Consider the following 13,709-nt stretch of genomic DNA (forward strand, 5'->3'; position numbering starts at 1 on the left):
TCTTATCATTTTTCATTTATAAAAAAATATACATAACAAAAGTAAATAAAAACTAACAAAATTGAAGGCTCAAAATATTGGTTGTTTTTGGGAGGCTATGAAGGCTGATTTATGAATGAGCAGTAATGCTGTATTGGTGAATTTTGGTGAAGGAAACCATATCTGTAATTTATCCAACATGATAATGTGAAAATTGGACTACTTAGACAATCGATTGCTATCTTGAATGATTCAATCTCTTTGTTGTCATTGACCAATATGGCATGAAAACAAAACTAGTCTTTGCTCAGTGTTCAAAAAAAAATGAAAAAACAAAAATTGCAAAACAAAATACACGGCTTTTTATAAATGTATAAATGAAATAACTTCTTAGTAACATGCTGCAGCCTAATTACAACAGAATAATTATTCTTCATACTACGTACAACACGGGCTAACACCACCACCACCACCACCATTAGCTTTATTGCTAAGGGATCAGGGCGAATTCACAACTATAATGCTATATCCAACAAAACCTTACATGGAAAAACAATGAACATGACAGCGAGCGAAAGTAGAAAAGGGATGAACAATGGTATAAATATAAGCTATGAACAGAGCTGCAGTGCTGCACCATATCTTGAGACCAAAACTGAAGAAACTAGTGAAGTAGAATTGCTTCCAGTCACGCACTTTCTTGTAAATCAGAAGCCATTTGGACACTGTCATCAGCATTGGTACTATTCCTAGAATTAATGTAAGAGCAAGCTGCATCTAGCATCATGCGCACCTCTCGTTTGTACTGCATGAAAACAACTCAAAAATTAAATTTAAGTTTCATTACAATCTCTGCATCAAACCAAGCTATCTGCTTTTCAAGAGAGAGAAAACATAAGGAGAGGAGATGCACCTCATCAATGGCCCCAGACTTAATTTTAGATTGCATGACACACCATTTCTTAAAGTGAGCACCTATAAAAGACGAGAGCATAAATGTAACTAATAAAATTATCAGCAATACAGTGTTTAAAATGAAAGAAACTTCAATCAAAAACATAAGCCAAAGCAGAACAGAATATCAGCTGCAAACTAATAGCACCATTTAAATAATTTCACAAAGCTCTAGATGCATAAAGTCTCACTCCTGGAAAGTGAAACCAGCAGCAAGGCACTTTTAGAAGGAAGAATGGATAAGAAAAACAACAAAATGTAAAAGGGGGCAGAAATTGTTTAACATAGCAATATTGCCCTGACTTCCTTTGCTTTAAGACGAATTCATTAGTAAAAATAAGTTTTAACCAGCTAAAATATTTCAAAACCAGTAAAATTCAGGATCTGTATCGCCGACAAACAAATAACTAAGGGAAACCGGAAAAATAATTATGAATCATTTAAATCAGTTTTAATGTAATAATAATTAGTCCAACAAAATTAAAGCAAAAAAGATAGGGCCTAATAACTGTTAATTGCATATTATAAATCAGATATATCCTAAAACAATTGCCAATAGTAGTCAGATTCTTTAAAACCTTGTACAAAGTAAATCTATATTTAGCATAATGAAAAGCTCCAAGAATATATAAAAATTAGCATGCACTACAAGAGATAAAGAGAAAAGTAGGGTAAGGGATGATATAAATTAACAGCCGTCACCAACAAAAGTAAGAGAAAATATAGAAGCAATCAGGTTAACAAAATTGAAATCACTGAAGACTTGCAAGGAACAGCATCATTCAATTTGTTAATTCAAGTATCATGGTAAACAGAATCACAGAAAGCAAATCAGACAAATGTTATGCTGTACTAAACAACCAAAACAAAATAAAAGTTAGCGGAAAAGAAAAGAAGAAAAAGAATTACCAGCTTTTACGTCTATGGTAGAAGATGACTCAGAACAAGTTTCAAGACGCCACCTACAGTGCACCTATTAAAAATGCCAAACATAGGACTAAATTAATATTTTTTTCTTAAGCCTTGCTGCATGATTAGTATTTATATCAATTGGAAAAATTGTAAATGCAATAATGACTCAGAAGCAGCATACCTCAAAATAAGACCCGAATGGGACATCATGTGCTTGTTGTACTGTTTCAAACACCTAGGGTCAAAATTATGTACACCGATCAGCCCAAAAGTAGGAACAAAACAAAGAAGTCTCAATAAAGTAGGTTAAGATGTACAAAGTCATACCAATACTGTCTTGTCTGGTGATAAAACTACATGCTGCCACTCTGTCATTGCCGTGTCTGGGGGGCACATAGGGCTCTTGCATATAGAGCGAAAAGTCATTTCTCTAACTAAACCCTCGTACTCGTCTGTTGAATGCCACTGCCCTATCTGAAACAGTGAAACAGATGCATATCATATTCAAAACACTGAACAGGAAAACTACTCTCAATAAACTTTAGAAAGGACAAAATCTACTCAGTTTTGCACAAAACTTAAATTATGATGAACAGGTCACACATTCAAGGGTGAGAACTTCATAAGAAACAGAAACAAAGGTAAGCATCTTGTTACAAAAAAAATATTTTTCTTCAATTCAAATTAAGACAAATCATTCTCTAAGAAAATGTTTACTCAATATCTGTAAGCTAAAACAATTAAGTTTGGCAAAGAAAACAACTTACTAGTAGCTACTGCAGCAAAGGAACATAATCCAGACTATTTTATGCTACTGAAACAATGAGGCTTACTGTGCTCTATAGCCAATGTAAATTATTGTCTACTATATGCAATTCAAGTGGTGCTAAACGTTGAAGACATTATCCCTAAATTCACATTAGAAACAATCTAGGTCTTCATTATAAAATCTCAATCAGAACACTATCTAAACTTTTGCTCATCGCCAGACTTGAATTCCCTTTATTTCTCTATCAGACAATATATGTAATTAAGACCAAATGAAGAGAAATACAGCAAGAAGACAAAGTGTCTTCTAGATGAGCACAAAATAGCATAATTCCATAGTAAATCACATAAGAGAGGCGTCCAGAAATATGCTTCAAGATGTGGCAGGCAGATTACTGGGAACACTGCTTCTGAACAGAAGAAAAATTAAAGATACATTTTACTTAACTTTGTAAAATATTAGCAAGTGAATAATAAGGTTCAACAAGCAGCAGTTACTGACAAAAAGGAATCAATAAATTGTACTTACACTAAGATTAGAATCCTTCCGTGCTGAACGATAGTCATTTATATAGTTTGAATCATCACTCAACAATAAATTAAAAAATTGTTCAGCTGTGCATGGAAATTTATCCTGAGAAAAAGTTCAAACATTTAGCAGAATTGCATGCAATACAGATACTAAAAAAAAAAACAAATTACATGTGTACTTGGAAAAGATGTGTTGTCCATACATTATATATACTAACAAGCACTTCATCCTTGACAAATGGCTGAAACTTATCAGTCTTTGGTATAATTTCTTCAAGAACTTTAGGCATCGGTTGACCTGTCCGTTTTGAACTTCTATGTGCACGAAGTTCTGATAGTGCCTTAGCCTGTTCAGCAAGTTGATCATAATGGCATTAGGTAGATGAAGAGTACAAAATTAATTAATATGATATGATGATGTCATGAATGATTTTGGGGAAATACAAAACAAATTTATTATTTCCAATACAGGCTGAAAATGAGTATGTTAATGAGGGAAACTTCCCTCCAAAAAACCCCACATTCTGTTTCCTTCATATCTTCAAAGTTCATACACAAGCTAAATGACCTCCACTTTAAAATCACATTGCATAGTTTCTTTTAAAGAAAAACTTAAGGGTGGATGGATCTATTCTACTAACCGCTAATAAAAGGCACAATTTAAAGAAAGATTCAACAGATAACAACCTTCTTTTCAGCCTCTAGCATCAAAAGAAATTTTTTTGCAGAACGTTGCAATATCTTCAAGGCATGATTCCTGTTCCAAAATGATGCAAATTTGTACCTAACTCTCCCTGCAAGGAACAAACAAAAAAATAAGTTAATATAATGGTCCAAAGTAGGTGGCCGTACGACAACAGAGAACATTTTGTAAAAAGGATGAATTCATAATGTACATTTGAAGAGGACAATAATTCTTTATCAAACTGGATGAATTGATGAAAGAGATAATCTAGTAAAGGCCCCAGGCTTGAAACCAAGAAGAGGCCACAAATCTCAGGATAACCCTAAAAAAAACCCAAGTGAAAAGGTCATCAATACCCTCCAACCACAACATCACATGATAGTCACATCATCCCAAATAAATGGATTTCTTTGATATGACTAGACATAAATCTCTTCAATAAGAAAAGGCATACACTAATTAAATACTAACACAGCTCTTTTAGACATGAAAAATAACAATAATATAGAGAGTGTAGAATGATATATATGTGTGTATATCAGGACCCATGCATGGCTCCCTTGGTTAAGTAGGTTGTAAGAAATGATTAAACTTTGGGGGCAAAAGTAATCACACTTGTAAATGCTCCATGACAGACCCTGTACAAGCCCATCATACATCCAAAATAGGAAGAAAAAAAATAAAATAATAATGCATAATGAAATGACCTTCAGACTATTCAGTACCAAGAACCCAAGACACATGATACACTTTGTGTTACAGTCATTGGTTCTTGATTTTTGCACACTTTTAGTAGGTCAAAGCATACAGTCTGCATAAATGACATAAAAAAGACATGTTCGCGATGCGTTTGTAAAAGAAGCTTCAGAAAAGGGGGGGGGAGGGGGGAATCCTCAAAGAATTCTCAAACTAACATTTCAATCCAGCCAGAGGCTCAGAAAAGAGAGATTTACACTAAGACACCATCTGTACCTATACTGTTGTTAAAAATCAAGGTCAATACAAGCCATCCTGCAACCTGTTTCTCATTTCTAACACCACTGTAATTACAGACGCACCTAGGTACCAGGTGATAGATGTCAAGCGACTTTACTAGCATAGAGAAGTGATTGCGAAGAGGCGCATCCAAGGCATACAGCAGTTTCATTACACCAAAAATGATCAATATTTAATTGACAATGACTCACTTCAATTAGGCACCAACGAATATTGAAGGACAAAAGTGCCAAAGAATCCTATCCTATTCACCTCCATGCATCTTGAGCTTTTTTATTTACATTGTCTAACATTGCCAATTGACATGATGAATATCAAATGAGTGTCAAGATCCTCTCATGCAAAGATCTTCAACTGCAACAGACTTCCTCCACATTAAAAATGTATCTAACAAGAACTGAAACCGTGACGTCTCATTTGCAATGTGATGGATTTAACAGTTGATCTATAAATATCATGTATCTATTCAAAGTGAATTATGTAGTATAAAACATAAACAACCCATTCGCATTAGCTTGCTAGACACTACTCTTCCCTTCCACATAAAATTAAGGCTGTTCCTAACGTTCCTCAATGGTTGAAAAGGAGCTCTACAAAAATAACTGAACCAATGCCCCCACATAAAGTTTACACATACATCATATCTGATGCTAACTGATAAGATATGCTGCAGTCGACAATGGAAGTAATCAGAAAGCAATTGACAACATTTTCAACAAAAAAGCCACTAGTTGATAAAATAACATTAATTTTAAAAGAACAGATACCTTTTTCAGCATCAGCCATGAAAATTACGAACAAATCATGCAATGAGTTTCTACCACAAGCTTTGAAATAATCCAGACTTCGAATCAATAACTAAAAGCCTAACATCATCAGTCATCACTCACCATCAGAACTTCCCAAAGGCGGTACACCTAGGCCACCAGCACCAAGCCGAAGGATGATTGTAATAGCAGGATTAATTACAGCATGTTGGCTTCTTCGAATCTACAATGAGAAATATATAAGTTAAATGAACTTTTACTGTTTGCCAAGAAAAAGGGGACAATGATGTAAATAAGAACAGGAAAACTTACTTCATCTATGTCTTCAAAGGGAATAATCACCTGTAAATTGGACATGTATACAGCGTGAGAAATATATGTTGGCCACAAATATTAGTACTATGTTCAAAAATTCATCATAGAGAGGGCAATGCAAGCCACCAGTAAAGTCACACAGCACCATGCTTCTCTGAATTAAAATAAAGCTAAACATAATATATATTCTAAAGTATAAAACTTTAAGCCACTAAGTAAAATCAACAGTAGGGGTCCCTCAAAAATAACATAAAATAACACAGGAAAATTCTGATAAGAATTTTAGGAATAACAATTGATAAAATAAGGGGCATGTAAAACAGTAGAAGTTATTAGATGGTTAAAATTGAATGAACTTATAGACTTTCTTGTGTTTAGCTTATGAGACTTTATAATGTTTATGTTACTATCAGACTAAATAAAGCAAAGTCAATCCAATGAATACCATTTATTAAGTACACATACAGGACCCAACATGCCACTGGTATTGTTATTTCTGTTAAAAATTCTTTTAAAGATACAACAAACACAATTCAAAATTATTTTTCTAGGATTAAAAATACAAATCCACATATATATAATATTAAAGCACTTGTGAAGTATCACCAACCCACTTGCATATACTTATTAATTTAAAATACAGATCCACCTTTTTGTTTAACAATTTGATATTTAGGTTGACAAGTACTCAGACATATTTTAATCTTAAATTGGTATATAACGTGTAGAGGCAAGGAAACCTTTCTATACATACAATAACAAAATAAAAAGGGAATCAACTGTGATAACAAATAATTACTACATGTAAAAAGTATTGTGTGAGAAAAGAAATAACCTTCATCTGCTTAGAAAACACGTTTGAGTGAAAGCAAATGTGCCAAGCGGATATATACATACGACCATGATACAAAAAAGATCTCTCCAGTGCACAGGAATAGCTGTGCTCAACAACCTGCAATATATAATCATCAAATCATATGAAACATGGAATGACCAGATCAGAAAAGAGGAAAAGACATGAATGCATTAAAAACTTTGAGTATAAAACCCACATAGTAAAGGCTATAGATTCCAGTCATTAAGCTTGGGATTTTTACAGTGGCAGAAAACCATAAACAGAATAAAGCAACATTACCAATGGCCACAAAATAACAATCACCAAGACCAAAGTAAATGCAGCGCTTTGACAACAACAATATGTTACCATTTCAAGAAGTTACTTTTGTTTCTGGACAACCTATACAAGAAACATACTCCCTTTACTTCTACTATGAGAAGCAAAATTGTAAGTTCGACAGTAATTCACCTCATCAGCGGGTAGATCAAATATCATTTGCAATGGCCCAGGCTTTTGGTAGACCACCATCGGCTCTTGCTTATCTTTTGGCCCTTGTTTATCTGGAGAAACCCTCCTGCGACCATTTCCTCCACCATAGCCATCTAAAACCCTAAGAAAAACTATTTCAGTCAATAGTGGTAAAAAAATTATGCTTACAAGTAAATTTCCAGACAACCTCAGCTATACTACGTCACGAGATCAACAAATTTCATAATATTCACCATATAATCCAGGCTCACATTCAACAACAAAAATAATTTTAAAAAAATACAAGACCACTAAACTGTACTCCTTTTGTCCCACATTAATATAAGCCATATATGACTAGAAATGGTATACAAATTTCCTTCAAAACCAAAAATTATCCTTGATAGTTTCTACAGTTCTTGAAAACAAACAATTTACTAAGATACCATGCATCAAAAATCCTAAAAAGAAGTATAGAGTAATATGGAGAATTTCCAATTTTAACTAGCTAGATATGATGAGTGGCCTATTATATTGGAACATCCCAAAATAAAATGTAACCTATTACAGTAGGACTCTGTAGGGTAGGAAATACAAATGTGTTTTAACCAATCCAGACATGAACAAGCTGATTGCTAGCATCAATAGAAGATTTTATGTGCCCGACAGCGAAAATTACACAAATTTAAGCTTCTAAACTTAAATCAAATAAAAAAATTCTAGTACTCGATACATACTCCAATTCTGAAATAAACTTGCCATTAATGGAGATTCAGAGTACTCAGGTGACTTAACAACTATTCATTATAATCCAAACTTGCTGATTATAATGTGGCTTCTAGAAAATCTTAAAAAATATTAGTACAAGAGCATGCACATCTCAAATCATGTACTCCAAGGCCAGCTGACGAGGCAACAATCTATGGAGGCACCTGGTTCATCCCAACTTTTCTCCCTTACATTGTTGCCACATCACCAAGAAACATAGCTTGCAGGTTCACTAAATAAATTGCCCAGATATATTCAAATCACTAAGGAGAGTATTTTCTAACATCAAAAATGGGCCATGTGGAAAATTATTTCAGTAGGCAATAATAAACTGTAAATATTGGAGAACTTGGCTCACCAAACCAAAATAATACCTGGAAGTGTTTGTAGGAATAGCCTTAATATCAAGACAAACCTGACAATGATATCCCATCAGAACCAAGCTAAAACAATGAGTTTAACAATATATTTGACAGAAAATAGAAGTTTCAGTGTGAAATACCATTCCTGAGGAGCTATCCAGTGGATGCCATACTGCCCCAGAATTATCACCCACAGAATCCACAGATACTGAAACTGAACCGAGAACTGCACTTTTCCAGATTATATCCCAGTCATAGATTGTCACTTTAATCTGCAAATAAGTTGAATACGAAATATGATTAGGAAGGAAAGGAAAAGAAGGAAATGAAAGGAAAGACATTTGTTCACAAAAAGAATAGAATAAGAAGGAAAGGCCTAAACAACATAAAGAACATATCTTTAAATGTAATATACTATGTACACATTCCATTGTCTAATACAATAATCCTCATATCATTCAATATAAAGTCTAATTACTTTTTGGCCGAAGGCTATGAGTAGCCTAGGAGGTGACTCAGGTCTGAGGCTCAATAAAGTTGCAACCAGGTAATTTATATTCCTCATTTAATAAATTTGGTGATTGATCTGCTTAATCGTCTTCTTGCCAAGTTTAAAGCTGTTGGCATTTCTGTGGATCTGAAGGTGGGGGTGGGGTTCCAACCTTTCACTAGCAATTTGCAGAGGACACAATCCTCTTCCATTCTGATGATCTGTTAGGGTTTTAAAATGTTCTGACAGCTTGTCAGATATTTGACAAGGTTTGAGGCCTTAGATTAATCAAGAGAAATCCCAAATTAAATCTTCTTCCTACATATCACTTGCTATGAATGACCCATAACCTACACTCTCACCTTACCTGGTATTCAGCTAAGTCTGTAACTTGGAACAACTTTTTGAAGCCCTATGATGCAGTGAATTTCTAGGAGCCTTGATAGATGGAAAAAAAAAAAAAAAAAAAAAAACACATCCAGTCATATATTTCAAGTTTCCTGTTAATAGCCCATTTATGTTTAAGTTCTCAGTTAGTAAAAACACTAATAAGGTGGGGGAAGATAAAAGTGACCTGTCTTTGGGTGGTATTACTTAGGATTGTAGGACTTAACAAGTGGGTGTCTGAATCTCCAAATCAAGTCCAGAAACATTTTATTGGCATCGAGATTAGTTACAGAATTTCTCACTTAAACCTGATTCACTTTGACATTGAGCCATTAGTGGCAGGTATGATGGTCAGAACATCAGAGGACCACCGGACAATGTGCGCAAGTGGGTCCCCATACCTAGCCGTCAAGGATTTTTTTGGTTTGTATGGGTAAAGAGGATGCCTTTTTCCTTTGCTTTTCTCATCTTAATAGTACCTTCTAATTGCACAAGGGTTAAAAATCATATTTCTTGGGATGTGAAGTCTAATGATTTCTTGGAACTGTTTTCAACAAAATACTCCAGATTTATTCCAAGTCTCTATATAGATTTGTTGGAAGCCTTTCTAGTGTAATCTAAGTCTGACATACAAACCCAGCCAGTCAGCCACAATGATACAACCCCCTTTCCAATCATCAAACTGTGACATTATTGTATCTTGAACTCTTGATGAGTAGCAGCACATAGATCAGAATTTATTTATTAAGAAGAAAGATATAGAAAACAAAAAAAGAACCTCAAAGTATATGTATGTGTGTGTCCTCGAACATGCATGCGTATGTGTATAACTGTGTATACATGTAAATATTTATACAACTATTAGTTCATGCATAAATTCACATAATTTTAAGTTGCACCAAAGAAGCTACCTGGATGGGCAACTCATCAACAACGAAGTTAAACTCCTCTCCCCACATGGGATTTCTTGATCCAGGAATCATTGAACTGCAGTGAGAAACGGGCAAGCCTCAAATCAGCAACATAAACACACAAAACAGAGATATATAAAAACTAAGTCATCTAGCAATAGCATCAACAAACAAGTTATATAAAACCTGAGCAGCATATAAACAACATAATTAATACTGTTTATAAAAGGATAACATAACGAGATCCCAAGTGCTTACTCCCTGCCATTTTGCATATGTTTCTAAAAAAATTTAAGCTTAAGCAAATGCAGAGTTACAAAATATAACCTATGTTACTACAATCAAAGAGGCAGAAATAAATAAATAAATAAAAGAAAGAAAACAATACATGATGTAGTGAGAAGTATATATTAAGATTTTATTCTTTAATGAAACATATATTTTAGGGGGTTTAAATGATTTAAGTCTCTTTTAATGCCAGAGTATGCAATATAGTGACTACATCCTACCTCAACCAGACTAACAATTGATCAGCAACTAAAAGAGTGGTGGTGACTGTCATTACGACATAGTAGGACAGATACAACACATCAAAACAAAAACCCAGTATATAAATAAGGAAACTCGTAAACAATCTAATCCTCTAAATGGAAATGGAAGCAATATAGTAACGCACACAAAAGGGGATACAACTGTAGAAAATCGCATAACCCCTATGTCTAGTTGACACTGTCTAAGACACTAGCTCAAGTGTAAAAAAAATATGGGATGATGTGGCGTTCTAGAACAAGATTATGAAGTTATGATGGTGACTACATATATATAATATCTACTTTACAATTTATAAGCGGAAACAAAACAGAACAATTTTCATAATTTTTTAAGTTAAAAAAATCTAAACAACATAGCAACTCTGGTCATATCAGTGAGACGGTAAAGCTACCACCTGGCCTATAAGGCACAAATATTACTATGAACAGCTGAATATAATGAATTGACTATAATGACAAAAACACAGCAGAAGGGAATTGCCAAAGCAATAACCAGTAACCAGTGACTCGTCCTTCACAAGAGCTTCCTTGCTATGACTGTTATTTTTTTTTTTTCTTTTAGGTTGGGGGAGGAGGGGGGGTGCATATTGATACGGCCTTGCCCTCATGGATGCAGAAAGGCAACTCTGTTAAGCCAATAATTGCAGGATTTCAAAATTGAAATCAAATAATTACTTATATGATCAAAATTGAAAATAGAAGCAACATCAATAGAAAAGTCTAAAAACAAAGAAACAACTTAACCTTGTTTTATTTATTCCAGAAAGCTACAATAAAAGTCCTATATTGAATTAGGCGTGATAAAACATCAAGGTATTAAAGTCAAACATTCTCATTACCTGAATCTTTTCTCTGTACCGCAAGTAACAATAGCATAAGGATCTGATGTCCCATTCAGATTTGCAGCGATAAGATTCTTTGCAGCCAAAAGCCCAACCTATAGGGTAATAGATTCAATATAAGTGGTGCTCAAACAGAAAATCAATTTTAAATCCACTCCTCAATAAAATTCCTTCCATAATGTTTGATACCTTTTTTTCCCAACATAATGAAAGTAAGCATATCACAGAGCACCCCAATAGTTTAATAACTCTAATTCAATATACAACATACATCTACATCTACATCTTTGAAACACACCGACATCCCAAAAAGGTTTAAACATTTTATAAAACAACCGTAGTAGATGTATTATGTATCTACATCTTACATAACATGTCAAAATTTACACTTTTAAAATCAGAATACATGTTTTGTCTGTGGTTTACTGGCGTTACATGAATTCTTCAGCACATATCAAAAAAGAAAATTTGATGCCGAACCTTGACCATACCTTGATCAAGTACCCTGCGTGAGTTTGAGGATCACATTTCAGCTTGCCAATCTACAAAATAATTGCAGAACTGCATGTCAAGAAAGGTTGAATTACTCCAAGAAATCAAACAAACAAATGTAGCATGCCCCCTAGATTAACAAAAGTATATTAGCCTATTAGGCTTCTCTAGCTGGCTGATGTTGGCAATCAATTGATACGATCAAAATTGGGGTTAAGGTACCAAGTGAAAAGCGGGGAATACCCCAAAGTTGAAGAAGCAAAGAGAGAAAGGGAGCAAGAAAAACATCACTTATCACTGTTCAAGTGATTCTACAATTCACAAATTATGGTATTACTAAACATAACTTAAAAGTGTACTCTAGAAAAACAACGCATTCATTCTCTCAATCACAAAGACATATGAGTCACTACTATCGAGTACAATATCTTCAAAAAAATCATTCTAAACAAGTTCTATGGTCAAGATTGATAAACCATTCTATTAATCTTGAAGGCAATCAAAGAACTTACTCAAAGTCAAATCACGCCATTGTAATTCAAGACTCTAATAATACATTAAATACAATCACTAATCTTACATTACTCATTTCCTTTTCTTTACATCCTACAACAATAAGCGAAAACGATATAAAACCCAAAAAGGAAAAGCAACCTCCTACCATTAAAAAAAAAAAAAAAAAAAAAAAAAAAAATAAAAGGCTTAAAGTAGTACAAAACCAAATTAAGAAAAGAATCAAAACGAACTACACATTCAATTTTCCACCAAACTATCCATTTCCACTATCAAACTAATCAACAAAACAACAATCCAATAAAGCAATACTTCAAATAATATACCAAAATTTACCAAAAATAATGCCAAAAAATTACAAAAAAAAAATAGAAAAATTGGAAGAAATCTTACTTTATCTCTCTCCTCAAGAGTATCAGCAGAACCAATAGTCTGCCCAAAACCATGGCCACTGCAATCAACAAGACTGAAGTACCAGTAAGCAGCAATCACAAAGATGGCGGCGACAAAGGTAACTTCAATCTCCCACAACGACGGAAAAAGTGAATCCAACGCCATTTGAACCATCAATCTCGCCGGAAAATCCATCGGAAAATGAAAAACACGCCGGAAAATCGTTAGAAAAACGGTTTGAAGTGATCGATTTCTAGGGTTTTGCGAAAATGATGAAATTGATGAGGAAATTCCATGAAAAAGAGGGAAGAATTAGAGGAGAGAGAAAAATGGGTCAATTAAGGGTGGTTGGACTTTGGAGGGAGAAATTGGAATTTTAGGAAGTTTATGTTTTTTTTTGTCGGAAATTAATGACGTGGATTTTTGGTGGTTTTTATTTTTGTTTTTAATGCCGCGTAACCGTTTTTTTGACGATTTTGCCCTTGATTTTTTTATGGTGGTGTTGAAAGAAGGGGAGTTTAAAGGGGTAGTTTGGTAATTTTGAGGGGATGATGTGAAGAAATTGTAAAACGAACCGTTTGAAATAGGATTTTGGGGGGGGAGGTGGGGTGGTTTGAGTGTGTTAAGGGAGAGTGAGAATATGGATTAGCATAAACATAACGTTTTTCAAGTTCCAAGAAGGTAGGGAATCAAATCTAAATCTTTTTTTTTAATAGAAATTTAATATTTTTTTTAATTAAAATTAATAAGTACTTTTTGTAACGTGGTTCATGATTTTTATTTATAG

The 13,709-nt window shown here is 33.9% G+C and overlaps 2 protein-coding genes across 3 annotated transcripts in view; both read right to left on the reverse strand.

Annotated features, from left to right (window-relative positions):
- Nucleotides 1-13,709, reverse strand: part of LOC145631877 (eukaryotic translation initiation factor 2A-like) — a 156,547-nt gene that overhangs the window by 97,733 nt on the left and 45,105 nt on the right. The window lies entirely within an intron of this gene.
- Nucleotides 319-13,293, reverse strand: LOC145631873 (BAG-associated GRAM protein 1-like). 2 transcript variants are annotated; one of them, XM_081684091.1, is made up of 18 exons: nucleotides 12,923-13,293; nucleotides 12,016-12,066; nucleotides 11,522-11,619; nucleotides 10,132-10,207; nucleotides 8,484-8,615; nucleotides 8,356-8,396; nucleotides 7,214-7,355; nucleotides 6,743-6,859; nucleotides 5,905-5,934; nucleotides 5,716-5,815; nucleotides 3,832-3,938; nucleotides 3,348-3,491; nucleotides 3,143-3,247; nucleotides 2,173-2,319; nucleotides 2,027-2,080; nucleotides 1,843-1,906; nucleotides 893-954; nucleotides 319-784 (listed from the first exon to the last, which is right to left on the reverse strand). In XM_081684091.1, exons 1-18 carry the CDS (start codon nucleotides 13,115-13,117, stop codon nucleotides 668-670), a joined length of 1,782 nt encoding a protein of 593 aa, XP_081540217.1. In that variant the 5' UTR covers nucleotides 13,118-13,293; the 3' UTR covers nucleotides 319-667. The 2 variants fall into 2 exon arrangements, with proteins under 2 accessions (XP_081540217.1, XP_081540218.1); XM_081684092.1 differs by having other exon boundaries at nucleotides 12,016-12,085; nucleotides 12,923-12,976.

Source organism: Chenopodium album, chromosome 5 (genome assembly GCF_948465745.1).
Source record: "Chenopodium album chromosome 5, dcCheAlbu1.1, whole genome shotgun sequence".
Taxonomy (NCBI): domain Eukaryota; kingdom Viridiplantae; phylum Streptophyta; class Magnoliopsida; order Caryophyllales; family Amaranthaceae; genus Chenopodium; species Chenopodium album.